The following is a 21,190-nucleotide window of genomic DNA, read 5'->3' as shown; positions in this document are numbered from 1 at the left end:
CATGGGCCTTTAAAAACTCCACTATGAAATTCCAAGTGTCTATCTACGTGCTTCTAGCAAAAGTTGAGGGCACAGCCAGCAATTAAAACATAATTTACATTAAGTTAAAAGATAAAGTAGCATTTTAAAAGCAGCTGCCATTACTTTCATTATTTATTCATAGGGTACTGTGTAATTGCAGACTTGTGCTGAATAAAGACAAATGTGTTCTCTTTATTAAAACCTTACAGTCCAAAGATAGAATGAAAATTTAGGAACAGCTTTAATTTCTTAGGATCATCAAAGTAGTCATTCTAATGGAAAGAAGGGAGTCCAAAAGACTCTTGTGTGGATTAGTCTTCTTATACATTTGTATGTATGGTTCTCATACCTAGTGGCATACTGAGAAGAACAAGACTATCCTCAGTTTGGCCCGAGTGTTGGCCTGTATGTTTTCTGTTAACTTGGCAAATAGGAATGCATATTTCATGAATCTAATAATATTAGACAAATGACACTAAAGTACACTTTAAACACTAAATTGTTCCAAGATGGGAAGGGAAATCTCCTGAGTTTCACTGAACCATTATCCATCAGTCAGAAGTGTTTACCTCAATATAAAAGTTGCCATGCTTAACAAATTTAGAAACAGTAGCATTATACAATTCAGGCATTTATTTATTTATTTTTCTCTTCTAGATATTTAAATATGCCTTCTGTGTTCCTAGTACTAGTACTTGGTATGTTTTTCTTCTGCTATCGGTGAGTTTATTTTGTTATGTTAAGGCCAGATAAACAGTTCTCCCTACTTTAACTTAAAGATAAGTGCATGAATTAAACACACTTTCCTTTTGAAATTTTTCTTGTTGCAGCTTTCCTTTTAAAGGAGACAGCTGACATTGTGAAGTTGTAGAATATTAAGGTCATTCTGAAACCTTTGTCCCACTTACTCTTCCTTCCCGCATTCTGCTCCCATAGTGCAGAACTGCTTCAAAGGGCCCCAAAGCACCAGGATTTTATTTCTCTCAGAAGTCACTCACACTCTTTCCTCTGCTTGCAGTGTTGTTCTATCCTCCCTCCACCTGGCTTACTCCTTAGCTTTACAAGTCCCAATTTATGTGTGCCCTCCTCCTGGAAGCTCACCTTCCTTGCTGCCCAAAACATAAACACTCCATCTGCTTCTACACGGTAGCTTACCCAGATACCAAGAATGTGCCTCAAAGGCTGCTGTTAGTCATGGCGCCCTATTGCAACTTACTTCTTTTACAATCTGCTGGCTCTGAGTGAGTGAACTTCAAGTCTGCCTAGATGCTATATTTTAATCATCTGTATGTTCACATGTTCCACATTGCCTGGCCCATTGTAATTGCTCAAGATATGTTGAATAAATTTTATTAAGTGATGCATATTACACCATCACCATCAGTGAGTGGTGTTTTATTTAAAGTCCAAAATATATTTTTTTATCGTTTAAAAATCAAAAGTTAACCTAGAGAACTTAGCATCCTAACCATGCATTCCTATGTCCTCTCTTTCCAAGTTCCCAATTAACTTAAATAAGCTGTTTCTTTCTTGCAATTTCTCCAACTTGAGAAGCCAGTGCGATAGAGATGCACTAATGCAAGCAGGATTTGCTTTCCAGACATCAATAAACTTGAAAGGCTCCCAGCAGGCCACTTGTAGTGTCAATAAAGGCTCATAATTACTTGCTCCTTTGAGCATTTTAGACCCAACCCCGTCGTTTGCTCTGTTGTGAATACAAGGAGCCTTCAAAACTGAGAAGTTAACTTCCTAAACCTTAGGTAAAGAATGTCAAACATGGGTGGGGACCTGATTACTTTTTGAGTGAAGCAGCTAGATATTACTTCAAGCAGTCATGGGACTGATAACTCACCACTCCTTTTCCTGCTGCCCTCCAGCATAGGATTGGTGGTGAGCCTCACCATTTCCTGTTCGTGGAGGTGTAAACCCAGAGGCCAAGAGTGGGTGACCACCAGAACCAATGCTCAACTTAAACAAATAAGAAATTCAGTTGAAAAATTAGGGGTGGAGGTGAGGGTGGGAAGAGAAGAACTACAGGATCCTGCCTGTAGATTGGTTAAAAAAAATCCTGGCCTCCAGGCACTGTCTCTTCAGAGGGGTGCCTCTGGACCCATGCACCTGCCTCCTGGTGAAGAGCCATATCAGGGCGTGGGACAACCAGAGCCACAAGCCTCTCTCTGGGCGAGGGCAGGGACCAAAGGACAGTGGAGAAACTGAGGACTGGAACCCAGGACTGGACAAATGCACCGGCCACATAATACAGTAGAAGTGAGGAAACAGTAGGAGGGAGGAGAGGGTGAAAATCAGAGGATAAATACTTACCATTGAGACTTTTTAAGAAGAGCTTGTCCCTCCCTCTCTCCCTCTCTCCCTCCCTCCCTTCCTTTCTTCCCGGTTTCCTTCCTAATTTCTTTCCTTCAATTATGCGGGTGTATCTGTGTTTTTTAAAAGGTCCTTGGTTGCTGCTTTTTCTCAGAATCCTGTTTCTCCTCAGTGAAATTTAAGAGAAATTGAAGTTTCCTTGACTTCTGCGTGAGGAGTTTTCAAATGACAAGGGAAGAGAGTCACATAAATATCCATAAAGTGCCTAATGACAAATCTGTCATCACTTGTTTCCTACAGGAACCTGAATGGGGGTCGTCATCCACCACCCACCCTGGTGGGCAGTAGACTAATCGGTGCTGCATTTATACTTTCCAGACTGAGCTGTCCAGGGATTACAGGACGTCCTCTTTCTGCTCCTTTGCCCTCCCCCCGCCCATTTACTCTACTTGGGAGGCGTGGATGCGTATTTGCGCGCATGTGTATGTTTGCAAAAGCTCTTGAAGATGCGAACCTTCTTGCAATACATTCCCAGGCCTATCTGTAGAATTTCTCGACTAAGAAACCTGTCTACTCTGTCCGCGGCAGAAGTGCCCTCTCCACGCTGATACGGACAGACTATCACAGCGCTTCCCAGTCCAGGGAGCTGACCCTTCGCTGTTCTGGGAAAGCCGCCTCACTACCTCCTGTGGCTCTCCCCGGGTGTAAGAGTGCCAGTTCCTGTGAGTGTGTGAACGAGTGTGTGTGTGTGTGTGTGTGTGTGTGTGTGTGTGTGTGTGTACGACTATGGGCTTGTAGGCTTCCTCTCCCAGCACAGCGCAGGCAGAGACTGCAACGTTACTCTCCTAGACGCCGCCAGCAACGCGAGGCAACAGCAGCCTCCGCCTCCTCAGCCCCGTGATTGGTTAGTTTTGCTCATCATTTCCCTGCTAGGAAAAGGGAAGGGCCAGTGACGCCCCGTCTCCTTCAAAGCATAAGGTGTCTAGTCTTTAAAAGAAACCCGAGCCCCGGGGAGGCAACGCGCAGCGACCCGGCAGGGCTGGCGCGAACCGCAAGGGAGAGCGCTGGTCAGTGCTGGAGCACCAGTGTGAGCGTGGCCGCAGGGGACCCTCGCGACCTGCTCCTGAGAGCCCGGCTCCACGCTCTCCTCGCATTTTACAGATAACGCCCCCCACCTCCTGCGACTATATCTCCCCAAACAGAGCTTGTATATCCAGAGAAGGAGCAGGAGCTGGGGCAACCACTACTTTCCCAGGCACCCAAGATGCGCTCCATTAGGAAGAGGTGGACGATCTGCACGATAAGTCTGCTCCTGATCTTTTATAAGACAAAAGAAATAGCAAGAACTGAGGAGCACCAGGAGACGCAACTCATCGGGTAAATGCAAAGCTTCATTTCAGGATATGATTAAAAAAAAAAAAAAAAAGTCAAGCTTGAAATGCAATGTGAATATAGACAATAGAGTGAGGGTTGAGGTACTATGTGTGTTCCTAGGAGCTTGTGTGTGTTTAGTCTTGTGAATTAAATAACAAAGGCAGTTGTTGAGGTGTGTGTGTGTGCTTCTCTAGGCGTGTTCCTAATAAGAGTTCAACTTGCTGTTTGGTGGCGGTGGTAGTGACAGTTGCGTTGGAGCCCGGGCTCCCGCGCCAAAGGGGAAGTCACTGCAGAAGTGTCAACAAAGAACGTGTGCCCTTGTCCTTTTGATTCGTGGGCAGAACTCAAGCGAGATATTTTTATTCACCATCTAGTCGCCCTTCTCTCTTTCTCTACCTTATCAGAGATGATAGAAAAAAGCTGGCTTTCCGAAAGGCTGAAGTTAAAGCTCAGAAAGCAGGAAATGTGTCTCTGCTCTGTCTTTACTCTTTTTCTTTGTGGGGTAGATCTGTTATCTTAGTTTGAATTAGAAACTCCAGAACAACCAAGTATACTTTCTTATTTGCTCTTCCGTGGATAAAACGCATGGGCGTCAAGGTTACAGTTTTAGAAACGGACTACTGAAGCTTCAAACATACTATATTTCTTTTTTTTTTTTTTTAAAGTTTGTCTAGATGAGTCTAAAATCTTCCTCCACCCCAGTAAGTTCTCTAAATATCACACTTCCTTCCTCCTCGCCTCTGGCCTCTGGGTCTTTGAAGTTTACTCGTGAGGGTGGCTGCAACTTTGTGTTGCTTACATGGCTTCGAAGCGTTTTCTGAGGATGTGAACCTGGTTGTCAACTGTGTTCAAAGTCCTGTTTCGGAAATCCTCCCTCATCCGGAGGCGTCTGCTGTCGGAAACTCCACACTGGCAAAGATGCCCGCTTTGTTTTTATTTTCCTCGGCTTTTATTAAAACGAAGATAGAATCCTTGCGTGTGTGTGTGTGTGTGTGTGTGTGTGTGTGTGTGTGTGTGATAGGACTGTAAACTGTGCACAGGCACGCGAACTTCATGCACTCCATTTGTTAATATTCCTTCTCCTCCCTAAGTAATGAGCATTTAAGTGAGCAAGACACAGGCTTACCCTTAGGGAAGGAATTGCTCTTTTATAGAAAACTAAGATAGGCAGAAGTACAGTGGAAAGAAACTGGAAGAGAATGAAAAAGCTAATAAAGAATGGTCTGGATGGTCGCAATGCATCAACAAATCTATGCTGGGGGTGGGAGGGGAGGATGCCGAACTGTGTGATGAGGTCGTTTACACTTGGAGTGGGTGGGTTGCAAATGTGACCTAGCTCAATTGTCAGAAAAGAAGGACTTTGGGCGGGGGTTGTGGGCGTCCCTGGCAGACCTGTGCTTCCCAGGCAGACAAAGAGGTCTTTGGGAAGGTGATGAACCGGTGCGTGGGGGAGAGGCGGAGGCTGAGGTGTGGGGGTCGAGGCTCTTTGTTCCCTTCCGGGCTGGTGGGCTCCGAAGACAAGCCTGAGCCCAGACAAAGCGGCCAAGGCTCCCCAGGACTCTGAGGGTTCGGGCCCAGCGCTCCAGACCCTGGATAGCAGGAGTGGGCGGGAGGAGTGAGGCGAGTGGAGGCGCCACATGCTGCCCAAATGCCCTCTCCGGGCCTCCCTAAACCCCAGCAGGAAGGAGGCTCGCACCCGGGTCGAGTCCCTCCGGGGAAATAAAAAACCCGGGACGCTCCACGTTTCAGGGGACATTGCTCCTGCGGTCCTTTCCCGGACATCGCCGACCCGTGGGCGCTGCCCAGGGCGCTGGGGAAGAGGGGGCGTCCTGGCTGGCTCGGCTGGGTTTCGCTCGCCCCCTTTTCGGAGTGAGCTGCTGTTTCTTCCCTGCTCCCCCAAGAAGGCCTGGGCGGGCGCTGGAGTTCATCGCCGGGAAGGGAAGCGTGCGCTAGGTTTACCCCCTCCCCAGAGCAGGCGGCGAGGGTGGAAAAATGGGTGAGAAGACGGGGGACGCCTTTTTACAGGAATCAGGCCCCTTAAAAGAACATCAGTTTTCCTGCTTGGTCCGCCACCGTGCTCCTCCTCCTTAATTAAAACCCGCAATTACAGGTGTGTGGGGCGAGGCAGCGAGCCGGCTGTGGGCGCTGCGCCTCTGCTCCTGCCGCGCAGGGTCCTGGGGGCCGGCCGTCGGCGGCTCTTCCTGACACCTAGGACTTGGCGCTGCCGGCGGCAGGGCGAGGACGTGAGCCCCTCAGCACTCTTTCCCTTTCGCCTCAGGATGAACGTTCAACGGAAAAGCCTGTGATATGAGTTAATGATTTCATTTCAACTCCCAAGTAGTGATTCTGGTGAAGAGATTGACTCATCAGAACACCATGTCGTTGGCTCTACCGAAGCCACGTGGAGGGGTTAGTTTTGAGATGAATGAACTAGAGTGGAGGTTTGACCCCAGAGCCCAGGCCAGTACTTAAAAGTGAGGGAAGAGAGGCAGTCTCTGACCTTTGGGGGGCACTGCGTGCCTTTTGAGTGGGATGTCAATTCAATTAAGGGCCTTCTATATTTCTCCGATCTTAGAACATACCCCTGGATTCATATTTAGCTTCCCTGCTACCATTTTTCAATAGGCAGACAGTTTCTTTGTGTGTGGGACTTCTGCCTCTCTTCACTGAAGGTCCCATCTACAATCAGTGCAGTATTACTCTTATAGACAATGCTGAGCAGTCATTCCATGCAGAAGGGAAGGGAACACCAGCACTTTTCCTACCAACCATCCACATTCTCATTTGTCCACAGGAACACTAACAGCATGGTTTTTGTAATGGACTGTTTGAAAATAGATCAAGTAATTATTGGACATTTAAAACTGAAATTTCCTTCCATGCAACCTTTTAATTGCTCTGGCATGATGACTAATTAATAAAGTTGAACTCAAATAGCATTGGGGGTTTGAAGTGGTCTATTCTTGACTGACATTTTTCTCAATGGGAAAATGGCACTCGCCTCACAATTGGCTCATGCTTTCACTGATTCTGTGTGTGCACTTTGGGTATAATCGGCAATGTGTTGTGTCCTACCGATAAAAAATAGGTGGGTATGCTTATTTAATGAAATAATATATTTGAGAGAATAACAGACCTTTAATATCATACACATGTTTGTTTTGTTATTCCTTAAAATTTGCCACATACCATTTTCCTGGTTGACCACAAATGCAACTTTAACTTACATGTCTTATCATCTAGAGATCTTTTTGACAATGTACCTTATGTTGTCTCACCAGTACTAGTTTTCAAACTTATGGCTGAATTGATTGTGGAGATAAGCTTTCACACTTAGAGTATTACCACTGTCAGCAAAGTTACTTCCAGATTGTTCTGGGGTAGAACACACTTTGTAAAGCAGGAAACCCAGAGTCTGTGCTTTACTTTATATGTTACATTTGGAATTCTGCTAAAAACCATAAAACAGTAAGTTAAGGTAGTACATCTCTCATCTTTATTTTTAGCTGTTTGACACTTAGGTAATGAAAACAGAAAACTGCCTGCTGTTTGTGTTCAGCTTAGTTGGATGCAAGTTCTTTTCATTTAAATGACTTTGAAAATTTTATATTAATGAGGAGATTTAACATAGTCCAAAGCAAACACATTCATTCCAAAAATAAATCATAAAGAGTTTCTTGGATAGGGTGAATGGAAGGCTTTTGGAAACTAATTTCATGAAACAAAATTAATCCTTTTTGTTATATACTGCAGAATTAATAAATTGTAGTAATGCCTGACAACTCATATTTTAAATAGAAAAATATTTGTAAATATTAGTAACATAACTAATGACCAGTTTCTGTCGCTAGTGTTGCATAGATGACCATTTAAGAGGTTTTCTCTTAGCGCATAGAAGCAGGAAAACTTTATAATATATACTGCTTTATGCTACATTATTTCCTTGATGTGTCTTATAGTTTTCCCTGTAGACATACATATTGAATCGTCCTGTGTATAGCCCTATACAAATATTTTCAGTGCAGCTGTTTAGCAATCATGCTTGATATGGAATGAGAAACTAGTCGAGGGGGTGGTAACATCCTTCATGCCTCGCATTCACCAGAAGGAAAAGACTTTTCTAAAACAGAATGCTACCAAGGTCACAAGTGAAAAATCCCTTGGGAGCCATTTAACTTTATACAAAGAAATTTGTTCCAGAACCTTAGATTACACTAAACCAGGCCCTCTCACACAGGAATTTCATTGACTTCAAGAAGTTAGCTAGTTATAGCTGTTTTCATTCAAAGTCCTTTCCAATGATAAATATCTGAAATTTGGCTTATCACAAGTTCAATGAAAATAATTCAAACAGCAGAGTAACATAGCAACATTTCATTAATATGAAACTGATTTAAACTTCAAAACACCCTTCTTTTAACTCTGAAGGGTTCTGAAAAGGCTCCATTAGGGCTAGGTACATCACAACAATCATTCTGGTATGTAAAAATGTATGAGAATCTTTATTAGTAAAGCAATCTTTCATGGGAATTTAAAAATGTCTGCCCATGTATCTTTTTACTTCTCCCATAAAAGTTTATTGGTGGTAAAAATAATTATTATAATCATAGCAATCTGTGGTTAGAAAAAAAGGTGATATTGGCAAGCTAGTTATTAACAAGATGAAGATTGAAAAGATTCCTACCCTTAGAAATGGTAAAAGTTTGTGCCATACTCTAAAAGTATATCTCCAAAAGTGTGAAAATTAACTTCTGTGTATATCCACATTTTCATTCATATGTAGTTATTATCATTAGATATATAATATAAAAAGTGACTTCTGGGCCACTGAGTAGTACTTCTGGAACACTGAGCTCCCTATGTTTTCTTGCATCCTAAATGACCACTATAAAATGATTATTATTAGCCATGCACAGGCATGACAATGTATTATTTTCATCAGTAGAATAGTTTAAATATTACTTTTTACAAAGTTCTCCATTTTACAGGGAGTAGTTGCATGTGATGTTTTGAGTTGCTTCAAATTGGAAGTACATGTTTAAAAAAGAATGCAGAACAAAATACCAAACTATAAGCCTCCAATTATAGAATTTATCTAACAGCTGTTACACAAGCAGTGTTTCCATTGATAGTAGGAGAGGATTGCCTATGTAATAAACACAGATTGAGCAAATAGTCATGTTACTTTTTAATTATATTTTTGAGATTCAAAAAAATAAAAAAAGTAATATGTAAAGAAATAAATGCAAATGTAGAAAGGGCTGTGCCATAAACAGGTGGGTTTTAGATTCTCTAAGCCTGGGTTTACATCTATAAAGTATCAAGAAAATGGTTTTGAACAATGAACTAGTTTAGCTATTAGTGTTGATGTAAATGCAATCATAGGTACCTGTCTCCATCATTATTTCCAGCATCCCTGCTAGTATCATAACACATGGTACAGTGATACCTCGGTTCTCGAACATAATTCGTTCCAGGAGGACGGTCGAGAACCGAATTGTTCGAGAACCGAAGCAATGAAACCCAATAGGAAAGCGTGACTCCACAAAGCGTGACTCTCTCTCTGCACTCACACTGATGACGCAAGCAAGGCGCGCTGGGCCGAATGAACGCCATTCGGCTCAACTCGGCTCATCTCGGAAGTTCGAGTTCCAAATATTTGTTCGGATTCCGAGACAAAAGTTTCTCGAATCTCCTGGTCGAATACCGGTTTGGTCGAAAACTGAGACGTTCGAGAACCGAGGTATCACTGTATATTTGACTGACACTATTGATTAAAGAGAGTAGCACAGTTGGTTCCTTTAATATAATAGATAATACCATTAATAGTGGCTACTCAATGAGCTTTCTCCCCAGTATAATCTCTGTTTCCTCACCACTACCAACTATCATGTAAAGTGTCTCTTGTTGAGATGACTCAAGGTAATCTTAGAAATTAGCATGTCAATAGTTCTTTACAAATTACTTTCACATTTAGGGTCCCACTTAATCTTCATAAAGTCATTGCAAATTAGATCATGTTATTGCAGTTTTCAAGTTAAGGTAAAGATTTAGTGGCCTAGAAAGAGAATATTGTCCAAGGTCATACAGGCTAGCAAGTGATAGTATCACCAACATATCCAGATCACCTTATGTGCCAAGGTCTTCTTTAAAACAAAAGCTCTTTCCATTATTGTATGTGCCTTCTGTGAAAATAAAATTACAACCTTGGGAGTCACAAGTATACAGATGCAGAAGAATTGGCAAAACATCCTGTCTCCATTGTCTGAACACAGTGAGGGGGGGATGGGTTAAACTGGAACAGAGCTTTGATGAGAATTTCTTTTTTTAAATACCACAAAGGCCTTTTTTTTTTTTTTTAACCTTTTTTCAGTATTTTTAATTTTTTTTAAATCTGGGTAACATAGGATTATGTTGGTTTATGAGGGGCTATGTTGGTATATAACATTATGTAAGTTTCAGGTGTACAACGTTCTAATTTAACATCTGTGTACACTACAGCATGCTCACTACCAAAGGTCTAGTTTCCATCTTTCACTATACAATTGACCCCTTTTACTCATTTTACTCTACTCCCACCCCTTCCCTTCTGGTAACCACTATTCTGTTGTCTGCACCTATGAGTTTGTTTATACTTTGTTTTATTTGTTTGTAATGGTATTCTTCTTTCCACATATGCGTAAAATCATATGGTATTTTTTTTTCTTCATCTGACTTACTTCCCTTAGCATACATAATACCTTCAAGATCCATCCATGTTGTCACAAATGGCAAAATGGAATCTTTGCTTTATGGCTGAGTAGTATTCTATTGTGTGTGTGTGTGTGTGTGTGTGTGTGTGTGTCTCAATCCCACCTTCTTTATCCATTCATCTGTGGATAGACACTTAAGCTGTTTTCATACCTTCTATATTTCAAATAATACTGCTATAAACATAGGGGTGCATATATCTTTTCAAATTAGTGTTTTAATATTCTTTGGATAAATACCCAGAAGTGAAATAGCTGTATCATCTGATAGTTCTATTTTTTTTTTTTAATTTTTGAAGAATCTTCATACTGGCTACATCACTTTCCATAGTGGCTACATCAATTTATGATTCTACCAACAGTTTACAAGAGGTCCCTTTCATAACATCTTCTCCAACACTTGTTATTTCTTGTCTTTTTGATAATAGCCATTCTGACAGGTATGAGATGATATCTCATTGGGGTTCTAATTTTCATTTCCTTAAAAATCAGTAATGTTCAACTTCTTTTTCATATGGCTGTTAGCCATCTGCATGTCTTTGGAAAATGTCTATTCAGATGCTCTGCCCATTTTTAATTGGGTTTCCTGTTTACTTGTTGTTGAATTGTATGAGTTTTTTATGTATTTTGGATATTAACACCTTATAAGATATATAATTTTCAAATACCTTTTTACATTCAGAAAGTTGCCCTTTTGTTTTGTTGATGGTTTCCTTTCCTGCCAAAGGCTTTTTATTTATATGAAATTGGCTTTATTTAAAACAGAATAAGTGTAAATGATTGTTCTGATAAAATCATATTCACTTAATCTTTTTTTTTTTTTTTAATCCTCACCCGAGGATATTTTTCCATTTTTTTGTACAGATAGAGTGGGAGGGAGAGAGAGAGAGAAACATCGACGTGAAGGGACACATCGAGTGGCTGCCACCCGCACGACCAACCAGGGCCGGGGACAAACTGCAACCGAAGTACGTGCCCTTAGCGGGAACCGAACCCTGGACTCTCCGGACCGCAGGCCGACGCTCTAACCGCTGAGTCAAACTGGCCAGGGCTAATCTTTATAATAATTTTATTATGGTCATTTAATTTCTTTTATAACAGGTAGAAAAGTTGTATCTGCAGTTTTTCACTAGAAATCTAAATCAAATGATGTATTACACTACTTAGACAAAATGCTTCTTACTTTCACAAAGCTGGCATTTTTATTTTGTTTCAGAGATGGTGAACTGTGTTTGAGTCGATCCCTTGTCAATAGTTCTGATAAAATCATTCGAAAGGCTGGATCCTCAATCTTCCAGCGCTCTGTGGAAGGTTGGAAAATCAATTCCTCTTTGGTCCTGGAGATAAGGTGAGTTTCTTTAAGAAGGCATAATACATTTCACATCATGTTCTTGAATATGTTGGGCTTGAAAAACTTATATTGAATGCTTAATTTATAGTTTAATTATGAATACTTTAATATAAGAGTGAACCAGTTCTACCAAATGTTACTCACTGAAGAATATGAAACCTTAAAACTGAAATCATTATACAGTCAGGAATTTAAAGATGAATATGTGAGTTTGAATATAACTGTCTTTATACTAATGGAATAAGATATTTAAGTGACTACTAATATTTAACATACTCTTCTTCACTCAATTACTCAGGATAGCCATATATTTTGTGAATTATTTTTAATGTCCCTATTAATGTCTTCATACTAATTTTGAGTTTTCTCACACTAGATGAAAATAGAGCCTATTCAACTCCCATTTTGCTGACAATTAAAAATAAGTATGACTTACTCTATGAATACCTATTCCTATGTGAGCTCCTATAATAAAAATCTCAAAAATTATATCCCAAATAGGTAAAAATCAAAAAATAAACTTTCTATAGTACTTATTCCTTCTTTGTAACATTTTAGCTGAAACAAGCTCTTGAAAACAAACTTGATAACTACATATATTCATTATTTCTTGTTTTCTTCCATTATAATCCTATTACTGATAAGAAAGTTAGGGTCAGACCTTCTAAATAATGGGGGAAGCAATTTTTCTCTATAGTTACATTGCTGTGTTGGTCAGTAGGATGTTTGTTGTTGTTTTTCAATTTATCTTTATTGTTGAAAGTATTATAGATGCCCCCCCCCCCAAGTTAAGAGTATTTTAGTAATCAGAACTTGTTTAAAAGTTCAAGAGAATGACCATCCTTTACATAATAAAATCACTGAATATTTCTAGTATTGATAAAATGCTAACTATTCAATTACTGGATATTAACACACATTTTTAAAGCATAGTTAGTGATTAAAAGGATAAGCTGCTGATCTGTTTGGGTTTGTACCACTCACTTCTTGAATCATACCCATATATAAGGTAGATTATAAGCAAATTAAAAGAAGAATTTGCTACACTCATATTTAGAGTATGCATAGCAATTCATAGAATTAATGACAGCAAAGGCACTCACATGTTGAAATATACTTGAAAGAATGTCTGGAAATTAAAGAGATGGCTCAGGCATATGTAGGAATGGTTAAAATACTTTGTTTTAAAGCTTTGGCAATGACTGGATAGGGAAATTGGAATCAAATCGCAGCATTGTCAAGTGGTGTTATGTTTGATTGCTTTTACTTAAGGGAGAACATTGTATCTTTATAGGTGGAGTACTAGAACATGAAGATAAATAGAGTCTGATGACAAAGTTTATAAATTGGTGTCTTTTAAGTAGAATGTGGTCAGTAAGCAAGATTTTATCTCAACTGGAGAGAAAAAAAATAAAACCAATATTAAATTAGGATATTCCTTATAAAAGTAAAGATTTTACTCTCAAAAAGGAAAAACTTTCACAGCTCTGTATTCTACCTAAGAACTGTTTGGTTGAAGCCAACACTAGGCATGGTCTTTCCAATTTGAGATTTTACCCCTTGTCTCATGATACCTACCTAGTATCTCCCTCATTATCTTACATCATTACACCCACATTTGAATTTATAAAACCTATATAAGATGAGATCATTATGAGAAAAGCAGCTACAGGATGTGGGACTAGATAGTGTCATAAATATAGCAGTGGTTTAGTTTAGAACAGAATAAGGATTCATATTTCTTGGATGCGGATTGGAAAGAGAATAATATGGGCCATTATAAAATGAAATATTTGCAGCATTATTCACAGTGGCCAAGACTTGGAAGCAACTGAAGTGTCCTTCAATAGATGATTGGATAGAGAAGCTGTGGTACATATATACAGTGGAATACTACTCAGCCATAAACAATGAACTACAGTCATTTGCAATAATATGGATGGATCTTGAGGATATCATGATAAGCAAAATAAGTCAGACAGAAAAAGTCAAGAACCATATGATTTCACTCACATGTGGAATATAACCCTGAAAGCAACAAATAATGCAAACTGATAGACATAGACAATAGTATGGTGGTTACCAGAGGAAAAAAAGAGGTTGGGGAAGGTAGTATAGGGTAAAGAGGGCAAATACATGGTGACTGATAGAAGGAGATTTGACTTGGAATGGTAAATACTTAATACAATATCATAGAATTGTACACGTAAATCTATATACTTTTATTAACCAATGTCACCCTAATAAATTTAATAATAAATACATAAACAAAATAAAATATTTGAACTATAAAGATGTCTTGAAGGAGAACTTTAAAATTAAATGATTTGGCAAGACAGGAGAAAATTAAATAAGGCTATACAGGTCAGGTAAAGGAAGGTAATGGAAGATAGCCAAGTAAAATAGCACACTGTAATTGTTTAATTAATATATCTAGAATGCTAAATAATATATCAGATAAAGTAAAATCTAATAAGTAAATTAAATAAGTAATTGGCAATAGTTTAATTAGTGTATCTGGTCATGCTTTCCTAGTATCTGTACAAAAATGAATACTTTAGATGTGCATGAGGCTACAGAGGTGTGTTTTGCAGTTATTAAGATATTCCAGCTAAATGTATTAAGCATAAATTGACCCAAGCAGTTTATTATTGTAACTTTATAAATTAATAAGGGTTGTATTTATATCTTTGTGGGTAATCTATTTTCAATTATAATAGCTGATAATAATAAGTAAAATATTAATACTCTTTTCATATGGCTCTTGTAACAGATAAAGAAATAAACAATAAAACACTGAGCTAATATTGAATCATGCATACAAAATTGACACTTCCTTACAAGGAAATAATAATTTGTAAAACTATTACTGCACAACATGCAAACAGTTCATTAAAATTATAATTGACTATACCAGTAGTGATCAGTGATTATTAATCAGTTTGAAATTTATAATAAAAAATTTAGAATACAAAGTCATACTAAACACTAATTGTATTTTGGATTAATTGTTTTCTTTGTTTTGTTTTGTTTTCCTCCCCCACATCTATAGCATTTATGAAGAACTATATTACTTTGTGCCTGTGAGTGGGTGTGGGCATATTTTATAAGTGTTTTCAAAATTCTTCTTTGAGGTTTTCGATAAAGATTTTACCACTAATAATTTTTATCTTACATGATTGAACCATGCTTACAAACCTTTTTCATTTTAAAAATCTCATCAAACTTAAAATGTTCTTGTGACATTCCTCATAAGTTATTTATTTATTTACATTAAAGTGTAAAACTGTCACTGAAAATAAATTGTTTTTCCTTACATTTATAAACACGATTTTTTTATTACTAATAATTCCAGCCCTATATGTACTTTGCTACATTCATAAGCATATCAAGAATGGATTCAGATATATTCAGCAAACAACTGTATCTCTGGGGAGCTGCAAAAGAGAAAGGATTTCATGTATTGGTTCATTGTATTTTGAAGACTCATCATGATTTAGGGGAGTTTATTCATTCTACAGTTTATTCATTCTATTTATAATTAAAATAATTAAGTAGATTAAAGGCTTGATTTATTGGTACTAGTTTGTTCTTTATTATTGTAAGCTAAGAAATGACACATTTAAGATGTTGTGAGAAAATCTGTGAACATTGTATTGAGATATCATTTGGTCACGTCCCACATGTGTGACTTGACTTTGTTTTTCCCACCTTTGAGTTGTTTTTCATCTATCCTATTTTCTCATTTTTCATATGTTGAGTAGAAACCTAAAGAATTACAATATCATATACGGATATATAGAAATGTACCAGATCAGCTACTCATCAGGACAGATTAAGCACATTGTAATTAGTCAGAAAAAATATTTTCAACTCTTAGTATTACCACATATCAAAGTTCCTAAACAGAAAAGCTAACAGGTCAATTAAACATAACTGCAAATTTACATGTGCTTACCTGCAAAAAGGAATGTGCTGTTGCCTTCATCAATTTACTTTCGAAAAAGGTCCCCAAACACTTCTACTTTCTTTGTTCAGTAAGTGACCAGTCGAACACATCTTCAGTCACACAGCTTCATAGTAGTAGAGTCAAGCTTCAAAGCCAGGCCTCTCTATTTGGCAAATGTATACTATTAAATGCATCTTTATGAAGTACACAGTGCTTTTTATGCACTGAAACAAAATACATATAAGATAATATAAATCTAATTTTACCAAATGCTGGGTCAAATATTAAATGGCCATCTGAGGTGTCAATTAAACTTTAAAATGCTTTTCTTCAAGTATTTTGAGACAAGCATTTTATTTTGATACCATAGAGAACCCTAAACTCAGAAGCCTGAACCAGCTACAGGTTATGTACATTCAGAACTCTGAGACACGTTTCTCGTGGAAATAACCTTTTGGAACAACAACAACAACAAAAGTGTGTTCTCTGCTTTTCGTAGGCATAATAAAACACTTGGCTCTTCTTAAATTATTTTTCCTTTTTAGTAAACCATATAAGTAACAACTGAATTGATTTAGGGATTTTTGTCTGGAGTTAAAAGTTTGCAAAAACTGATTTCTAATATGTGTCATAACCTAATTTGCTTCTCAACTTGAGGTACATTCCAACTGTTAAGTTTTGTCTCACTACTTACTGATGGCGTCAACAATGTTGTTTAGATTAACTTTTAGTTGCCAGGGCAGGAATGTTTGTTGGGACAAGAAACCTGCAGAGAAGAAAGAGTGGCACCTGGTGATAGGTTAGCGACAGTTAACATTTCACAAGTGAAAACAATGTTTAGTAAATTAAGTCTCTGAGACTCTGCAGCTGCTATTTCAAGTGACGGGTGTTGCTGAAAGGGAAGTTCTAGTTGAAAATTCAGTTGAAAAGTTTCTGTATAGGATCTATTTCTGTCAGTTTAACAGTAAACCAACCATATAGTTTAAGCCAGTATTGCCTACCCAAAAATGATCTTTATGACTAAGTTTTTTAGTCTCACTGAAAGTGAAACACATATTTTTGAGTTCTTTCAGTTATCTTTATCATTAAAATAGTTGCTGAATGAAGCTGTGTGTATGTCACATGAGGTGTCAAAAGAAACTTTATGTTCACAAATGGAAAAGACATATAAAAATTATTTTTATTGTTCTGTTAAGTCACACACAGAGAACACAACCCCCTGCTTTAAATGTCTGGTAATGACTTGACTACATGTAGAAAAACTAGTACAGCAAGTCCTTGGATAACATGGTTTTATTCAGTATCATTTCATTATGACATTGATGAGAAAAAAAGAATCAATTCCGGCTGAGACCACTATCTGTGTGGAGTTTGCATGTTCTCCCCACGTCTGCATGGGTTTTCTCTGGGTCTCTCGGTTTCCTGCCACATCAGAGACATGCACATTAGGTGAACTGACGTGTCTGCCTTGTCCCAGTCTGAGTTTGGGTTGGGTGCAGGTGTCATTGGCCCTGAGATGGAAGGGTACAGCCAGGGCGGGTGCCTTCCTGGCACTCTGAACTGCCAGGCTAGGCTCCAACCACCTGTGACCCTGAACTAGGTTGGAAAAAAGTTCTCCTACATGTTTTTATTCATCTTTCTAAAATGTATGTACAGCTCATATTTATTTCAGTGTTTAATATTTAAAATGTTTTGGAGTTTTATTTAGAAGTTTGATGATGTTGTTGTGACCAGAAATATCTTGTAGGAACTTAAGTCTTATTTATATCAACTAGCCTATGGCAAATTGGTTTTGTTGCATGTTTTCGTTCCCTTGAAGTTGCAGTTTCTCAGAACCTATCCATGACATTATTATTATTTTTTTTCTTTATTGACTTTAGAGAGAGAGGAAGGAAGAGGGAGAGAGAGATGGAAACATCAATGAGAAAGTACATCGATTGGCCACCTCCTACATGCCCCACACTGGGGATTTGGCCCACAACCTGCGCATGTGCCCTAATTGGGAATTGAACTGGTGACCTCTTGGTGTATGGGTCAAGGCTCAACCACTGAGCCACACCGGCCGGGCTATCCATGACATTAAATGAAGACATACTGTACTGGTTCAGCCTGCATATTAAACATTGGCTTTTTTTGATTCATGTTTCTTAAGAGCCCAGAAGTTAAACTGAGTTTTCTTTCCATCTCTTTTATTCTGAAGTAATTTTGTTTAACCTGCTCTTTTCATTCATATCAATTATGTTCTGAGAAAAAACATGTCTCTTCTTCTTGGTGATTCTTAAAGTGTTGCTTCAGTTCCAAGTAAGCTCAAGAGTTTTTTGTGCTTCTAATGACATTCAGTTAATTATATTTAAGCACTAGTTTTCTTCTTTCTTTTTTTCTACAGCCTGAACAACTAAATTTAGCAAATCCACAGAACATTTTCTATTCCATTACATCTATAATCTAGAAAAATGCCTCCAACCTGCTAGGGGAAAAAACAAACAAAAAAAAAACATTAAACTTTTCTTACTGTTTTCAAAAATATTAAGCACTGAAGTCAAAATATTATTCACCAAGTAATTATTTTCAGTCGTTCTTGCATCAGTAATCTTTGCTTAGATAATTTTCCATACATAGATTTAAGCCCTAAAAGACTAGCTTAAAGTTGGGTTAGATATATGAAAAAAAATAAACTGGAGACATTCAAGGTTTCCTCCCTTCCCTTCAGTTTAAAAAAAACAACAACCAAATACTACACCATCAATCATCTTATCATCTTGAGTTTTACCTAAAATTTTACATCTTCATGTTTTGATTAGTTTATGTGAATTGGTATTTTTGTTCTTAGAAAGCATTTCTACTATTTTTACTGCTGCCATTAAAAAAAAAAAATGTTGAGCCTCTAACAGCATTGGAAGAACACAAACAATAGTATAATCTGCACTTAATAATTATTTATCCCATTAATCATTATTTTCTTCCAAGAGTAGGACAATATGATGTCTTTCAAAACTACTATGAATTCCAATAGTTCATTTTTTAGTATCAATTTTTCCTGAATAAAGAAATAAAATTTTCTGTTGTTGATACTCAAAAATTTAGAAGACAATGCTTGAAAATATTTTTGCTGCCCTTTTATCACACAACAAAGATTCTGTTGTTGAGAAGTCCCTCTTGCAAACAGCTGACCAGCCTAGTGTTAACTTTTTTATGAGTGAAGGGATTTGCAAGCTCTAATGAGTCTCTTTCAAATCTGGACCTGAAATCTATTCGCTTCACACTTGCAAAGATGCCACTCCTTGTGAGTTGCATCTTCAGAAATCTACTTCACCCCCTTTGAATTATGTTCAAAGGAAAATGATAACACCGCCTCATCTGGTGATTTGACCACATCCGTGCAGTCTTTATTTTAGAGCCAGCCTTGCCGTTTTCACAGGAAATAAAAATTTTTTGTTGAAATACAAGTGTCAGGCATTACTTTGTTCCCTAAGCAAATAAATTGCAGTTAGTAAGTATGTATATGAGTTTCAATGTATTTCAGTTCTTTGTGCCCGTTGTTAACTTTTGTTAAAAATCATATTTGCTTAACATAATGAAATGCCTCAATTTTCTGCAATCCATATGCCCCATAGTTACTAAATTTACTGGAGTTCTCTTCTTATGTAAGTTGTACTGTGTTAAGGTAAACTGTTATGTTTGTGATAGTATGGTGTCTGTTGAAGTTTTATTTGTGGGGCACTTATTTCCTAGACAAATTCCACTCCTTATAAACCTGAGATTTCAAATACTTGAGGAAAATTTTTCGAAAAAATATTTTCTTTTTCAGAGAGATGATGGACACCTTCCTTATGAAATTTGGCAAAATAAAGTTTTTAATCACCTGGTTTTCTAATTATCCCACACATTAAACTGGGACCTATTTAAAGCAAGCCCAAATAAAGAAAACAAAAGGGAAGATATGAGTTAGTTATTCTCCTTTTCTCTTTGCTAGTCGTGCTTCTCGTTTATAAGTGTGATTTGGGGAATTGCCTGCCCTTTTGGTGGAGTAATGGGAGGAGGCCCATATTTTGTGCTCAGTAATAAAGGTACGAATTGTGATGGAGCTTAAACAATAATAGCACTAGAGGAAAAATATGTCTGTCATATCTTGAATGCTATAATAATGGCATTGTTTTTAGCTCTGAAAATACAAGTTTCAATAAGCACACTTTAGTAAATAATATCCAACTTTCAACATAGAAACGAGTTTTCTCAGATTGCTTCCAGCCGGCATCTGCTTGCTAGCTTACGGATCAAGCAATCCCAGACTTTGTAGGCCAGGTTCATAGTTTCTTTGGCAATATAATTCCCTCAAAAATGTATCATGTTCCTGAGCTATTTCATTGTAGTTAGTTCCTGGTATAATTAACCCCTCCCCCAAATCTCCTCTGAACATAGCTCTCCGGTCTTTCTGCTCCTTCGGTTTCATGGCAGTTTCTTCCGTCATTTGAATGGATACACTGAGGTGGGAAGGCAATATCCCTCTTGCTGCTGGGATGGCTCTGATTAATAGTTGCATCTCTGCTCATCAAGGTTTTAGAAACATTTGGGAGGTTCCAATTTCTAGGCCCTCACACAGTTTAGATTATAGGTCATTATCAGAGAATTTTCTTTCCATCTCAGTTTGCAATTTGGCTATTTCATGCTTAACTTTGCCAATCTTTTAGGGCCTTGCTCAAAAGAACAAACAACATGTAAACACTTTTTAACCAATTCTTTAAGAATAATAAGTATTTGATATAGACTATGACTCCAAAATAATGCAGATAACAGTTTTATCAGGAGCTTCGTTGTGTCATGCCAAGGGTCACTATCTTTTTAGTCTACTATATGTATTTTTTTTTTTTATTTTCCATCATCAAACTTAACATATACATATATGTTTATGTAGCACCTCACATCTTTTATCAATTTCTTTATTAATGCCCTGGCCAGTATGGTTCTGAAGTAAGAGTGTCGCCCGCAAACCAAAGAGTCCGGGGTTCGATTCCGGCCAAGGGCATGGACCTCAGTTGCAGTTTGTCTCTGGCCCTTGTTGTGGTTGTGTGGGTGGCAGCCAATTGATGTGTCTCTCTCACATCAATGTTTCTTTCTCTCTCTCTCCCTCCCTCTCTCCCTCCAGCTCTATCTGAAGATTAATGTAAAAATGTCCTCGAGTGAGGATTAAAAAAAAATCTTTATTAATTATGGGATAGGCTAACCTTCCTTTAAAAAGAAACCTTAAAATACAGTGGATTAAACAAGTTAAAAATTTATTTTTGTCTCAAAAAGTCATGCTCAAGATTCACTCATACCGTTTAAGAAAACAGACTCACATGACCAAACCCAGCTGTACTTGGGTGTGAAAATGCTCTAGTTGAGAATCCATGTGTTCAATTAAAAGTTAGAAGATTCAAATACTAA

At 38.0% G+C, this 21,190-nt stretch overlaps 1 protein-coding gene across 9 annotated transcripts in view; it reads left to right on the top strand.

Moving 5' to 3' along the window:
* The first annotated feature begins 3,300 nt into the window (after positions 1 to 3,300).
* ST8SIA4 (ST8 alpha-N-acetyl-neuraminide alpha-2,8-sialyltransferase 4) overlaps positions 3,301 to 21,190 on the top strand; it is a 119,620-nt gene continuing 101,730 nt past the window's right edge. For 8 of the 9 annotated variants that reach the window (XR_004961825.1, XR_004961824.1, XM_036280971.1 and 5 more), the window contains exons 1-2: positions 3,301 to 3,720; positions 11,683 to 11,814. Coding sequence is in view for 7 of the 9 variants with exons in the window: in XM_036280971.1 (XP_036136864.1) it covers positions 3,608 to 3,720; positions 11,683 to 11,814 (245 nt within the window). In the remaining 2 variants the exon portion in view is untranslated. The remainder of the gene's footprint in view (positions 3,721 to 11,682; positions 11,815 to 21,190) is intronic. The other variant, XM_036280968.1, reaches the window with a different exon arrangement.

The sequence above is a fragment of the Molossus molossus genome, unplaced genomic scaffold, assembly GCF_014108415.1.
Source record: "Molossus molossus isolate mMolMol1 unplaced genomic scaffold, mMolMol1.p scaffold_m16_p_3, whole genome shotgun sequence".
NCBI lineage: Eukaryota > Metazoa > Chordata > Mammalia > Chiroptera > Molossidae > Molossus > Molossus molossus.
This window is presented reverse-complemented; position numbering and strand designations above follow the sequence as displayed.